This window comes from Marmota flaviventris, chromosome 7 (assembly GCF_047511675.1).
Source record: "Marmota flaviventris isolate mMarFla1 chromosome 7, mMarFla1.hap1, whole genome shotgun sequence".
In the NCBI taxonomy this organism is placed as follows: domain Eukaryota; kingdom Metazoa; phylum Chordata; class Mammalia; order Rodentia; family Sciuridae; genus Marmota; species Marmota flaviventris.
Window position 1 is genome coordinate 62179889 of NC_092504.1, and position 4780 is coordinate 62184668.

At 40.9% G+C, this 4780-nt stretch overlaps 1 protein-coding gene across 1 annotated transcript; it reads right to left on the bottom strand.

Annotated features, from left to right (window-relative positions):
• Positions 1–1647: 1647 nt before the first annotated feature.
• On the bottom strand, positions 1648–2916 carry LOC114096279 (heterogeneous nuclear ribonucleoprotein A1). Its single transcript, XM_027939758.3, has one exon. It carries the CDS (start codon positions 2866–2868, stop codon positions 1906–1908), a length of 963 nt encoding a protein of 320 aa, XP_027795559.3. The 5' UTR covers positions 2869–2916; the 3' UTR covers positions 1648–1905.
• Positions 2917–4780: the final 1864 nt, after the last annotated feature.

Below are 4780 nucleotides of genomic sequence, written 5' to 3' on the forward strand. Positions count from 1 at the left end.
ATTGGTTTATATTTCTATATTATTTGAGTGTTCTTTTTATTTTTTGGTACCAGGGATTGAACCCAGGGGCACTCAACCACTGAGTCACATCCCCAGCCCCTTTTTTGTGTTTTATTTAGAGACAGGGTCTCACCTAGTTGCATAGGGTCTTGATAATTTGCTGAGGTTGGCTTTGAACTCATGATCCTCCTGCCTCAGCCTCCTGAGCCACTGAGGTTACAGGTGTGTGCCACCACACCCAGCTGAATATTCACTTTTAATATAATTATGTGAAGCAGAAACAAAAAGCAAGAAATATTGTCAAATGCTAAAATGACAGATCACAACAAATGCACTAAAACTGCAAAACACCCCTAGGGCAGATGAGGTGAGTCAGAGAAGGCAGGCACAAGAGATCCAGATGATAAAAGACTTCACAGGATGGGGTTGTATAGAAGGAAGGCAGGAAAGATAGATGGGAGGGGTAAAGAGAAAGAAGAGCAAAGTGGAAGAGAAGGAAAGCAGAGTAAAGCTAGATTGGAGACGCAGTAGAACATTGTTCAAGGGTCAGCATGGCCCTGGTGGTAGCAGGGAAGATCCAATTGGAGTTTGGCTGATAATGTAGCTAAGGGTAGGGAAGATGGTTAAGAGCATGGGCTCTGGATTGAAGCAGTACTGATAGAGCTAATTGCCACATGTCTCCCTATGGATCCTATCTTCCCTAATAGTAGCTTTCAACCATGTGACTCCTTCTTGTCACTGGACTGTGAGAGGGAGTGCTGAGGCCCTTAGAGGTTATAGTGCCTCCTTTACTACTCATATGCAGAACTAGTGATGGTACATGTTCTATGATGGTTTGGCTACAAAAAGGAGTCATCAATGCCCATGGGCCAGGATGTAATTGAGAAATAAATTTTTTGTTGTGTTAAGACTCTGAGATTTGGGGGTTTGCCCATTTCAGTAGCGGGGTGTTTGCTCTAATGTGCTGTCATGTATTAGCTGTCTGACTCTGAACAGATTATTAACTCTCTGAACATCAGCTATTTCACTTGTCAATGGAAATAATAATGGTATCTATCTCATAGGGTAATTGGAGGATTACATGGGAAAGTGTACAGTGTTAGGCACAAAGTATTCAATATATGTTAGCTGTTATCATGTACAGAAGGAGTCAATAAATAAATCCCTCCAAATGGGCAGCAACAGGCCAAGTAAATGTGAACAGATGATAGCAGGGATCATCTAAGAAAATATTGTGAGACATAGTAACAAAAGTCAGGGAATCTGAACTGTGAAGAAAGAGGATTGAGGATATAGACCCAATACACCTGGGTAGTAAACTGTTGCTCCCTGTTGGAAGAAGTGTTTATTATTTGAATGAAACACTCATTTGTAGGGTTGACTTATAGAGATAAGGTAGTTAAGATTAGTTGCATATCCATAAAAATGCTTACCAAATTTTTATCATAATGAAATTATAATTCCTTTCCTAACATATCAGTTTAAGTGGCCATAGTAGGTGTTAGATATGCCTAATTTTATCGACTCATTGGTTGATGTTTTTTTTTTTTTTTTTTTTTAAAAAAGACACATTTATTCAGCGTCATGATCAGACTATTACATTTAGCAATCAACAGCATGGGTACAAAAAAAAAAAAAAAGTCTACATTAAAACCCTTTGTTGGAATGCTTTACACTTTCCACAGAACAGAAACTAAAATATCCTGTTATACAATTAGTCACAAATACAGTCCTCGAGTTTTTTTTTGCCCATACACATGAGTATTGTCTAAACCATGTCTTCTTTGTAGCAGCTAGGCCCTGCCACCACTGTGCTTGGCTGAGTTCACAAATCTGTTGTAACCTGTAGCTCCCCTGTCACTTCTCTGGCTCTCCTCTCCTGCTAAGCTTTGTTTCCTGGCAGTATTAAAACCTTCTGCCACTGCCATAGCTACTGCTGCTGCTGGAACCGCCATAGCCACCTTGGTTTCGTGGTTTGGCAAAATATTGGCCTCCACCACCGTAAGGTCCAGAGCTTCTGCCTCCAAAGTTTCCACCCTTCATGGGTCCAAAATTTGATGACTGATTGTTGTAACTGCCAAAATCATTGTAGCTTCCACCACCTCCAAAATTGCTTCCATCATTACCAAATCCATTGTAGCCATCCCCGCTGCCACCATATCCACCACCACCACGACTGCCACCAAAGCCACCACGACCACTGAAGTTCCCTCCACGACCGAAATTGTCATTTCCACCAAAACCACCTCCACGACCACCACCGAAGTTTCCAGAACCACTTCGACCTCTTTGGCTAGATGAGGCACTAGCCATCTCTTGCTTTGACAGGGCTTTCCTCACTTCACAGTTGTGGCCATTCACAGTATGGTATTTCTGAATGACAATCTTATCCACAGAGTCATGGTCATCAAAAGTTACAAAAGCAAAGCCCCTTTTCTTTCCACTGCCTCGGTCAGTCATGATTTCAATAACTTCTATTTTCCCATACTGTTCAAAATAATCTCGTAGGTGATGTTCTTCAGTGTCTTCTTTAATGCCACCAACAAAGATCTTTTTCACAGTTAAGTGGGCCCCTGGTCTTTGAGAATCTTCTCGTGAGACAGCTCTCTTTGGTTCCACAACTCTACCATCCACTTTGTGTGGTCTTGCATTCATGGCTGCATCCACTTCCTCCACAGTGGCATAAGTGACAAACCCAAAGCCTCTGGAGCGCTTGGTGTTTGGATCTCTCATTACCACACAATCCGTGAGTGTTCCCCATTGCTCAAAATGGCTTCTCAGACTCTCATCAGTTGTTTCAAAGCTCAGCCCTCCGATGAATAGCTTCCGCAGCTGTTCGGGCTCTTTAGGGGACTCTGATTTAGACATGACGGCAGCAGGAAGACAGACTTTAACGATGCTTTCTCGGCGGCGTCCACGGGCCTAGTTGATGTTTTTAACTATTTGGTTATCTAAGTTGTCTTGGGGCAGGGACTCCAGGACCACCTGTTCTACATTATGTAATTAGGGTAGAGGGAAGCCGTGAGCTGCTCAGTGTGTGCTCCTGTGGTGGGAGAAGAATGTTGTATATAAATCTAATAATTATAGCCTATGTTGTATTCAAAATAATTTGATAGATCTATTCTTTCCTTCTCCTTTTTCTTCATCTCTTTTCCTTTTAAAGAGAATACATTCGCATTTAGTAAGTATAACAGATATCTTATTGAGACCCCATTGAGTTCCATAATTGCATAATTTTTATTTTTTTTTAAATTTAAAATTTTGTTTATTCTAATTAGTTATATATGACAGCAGAATGCAGTTCAATTCACATTACACAAATAGAGCACAATTTTTCATGTCTCTGGTTGAACAAAAAGTAGAGTCACACCATTCATGTTTTCACATATGTACTTACGGTAATAATGTCCATCTCATTCCACTGTCTTTCCTACCCTCATGTCCCTCTCCTTTGCCCTATCTAAAGTTCATCTATTCTTCCCATGCTCCCCCCATCCCCATTATGAACCAGCATCCTAATATTAGAGAAGACATTTGGCCTTTGGTTTTTTGGGATTGGCAACTTAGCATTATATTCTCCAATTCCATCCATTTACCTGAAAATGCCATGATTTTATTCTCTTTTAATGCTGAGTAATAATCCATTGTGTATATATGCCACATTTTCTTTATCCATTCATCTATTGAAGAGGGGTACAACCAATATGGAAAGCAGTATGAAGATTCCTTGGAAAACTGAGAATGGAACCACCATTTGAGCCAGTTATCCCGCACCTCGGTTTATACCCAAAGGACTTAAAAACAGCATACTACGGGACACAGCCACATCAATGTTTATAGCAGCACAATTCACAATAGCTAAACTATGGATCCAACCTAGATACCCTTCAGTAGATGCATAAATTTTAAAAAATAAAATAAAATTGTTGATTCTGGCAGGAACAAATTGTTATTCTTAGTAGTGGCTACAAAAATCCTATGTAGGAGGGGTTTGGTGTGGTAATCTGGTTTGTCAGTGTGTGTGTTTGAATTTGCAAAATGCTCTTCTTGAGATTGAAAAAAATGTCCACTTTCTTAAAAAAAAGGTAATCCTTTTTGTTGGGAGGGTTTTAGGACCCCCCAGTCCAGCTTGATATGGCTGCTGCTTTCAGGAACTTACTATTTTGTTTAGTCCATTCTTTCAAGAAATGTTTACAGAGCCCTATTATCTGCTTCAGATACAGAGGTTAAAAAAAAAAAAAATCTGTCTCTAGGAAGTACAGCCCAGTGGAGAGACTAAGGGTGAGATGCAGGATTTCTGGGTCCTCCAGATACTCAAGAATCACAGCCAGGTTGTCAGAGGTTCCCTCTTTGCTCTGGCTAAATATTACAGTCACAAGGACCTGCCAATTTCAATTTATCCAGTTATCCCCCCAAAAGTGAATGGTTCCAAAAGGCATTAGTGTGCTTTAGAACAGTGGGCTTGCCTTATGATGGCGGTGAAAATTGGGAACAGCTGGCACCTCTGCCTACTCACAGCTACCAGTTCAATGCTACTTCAAACTCTCTTGGACAGTCTCTCCATTACAGCTCAGCAGAGTGAACCAGGACATCTTTTCTCTGGGCCCATCGGAACCTAGCCAGTATCTCTCTGATGCAACTATTCCCGTCTTATAAAATGATTAAACTTAAACCCGGACCAGCTATTTTTATTTGATTCTACAAAAATAGCTATCTGTCAGTCCCGGCTGGGAATCAAAGCTTCCACTCTTCAAGTATGCGCCCCAGTAGGCTTTGCCTT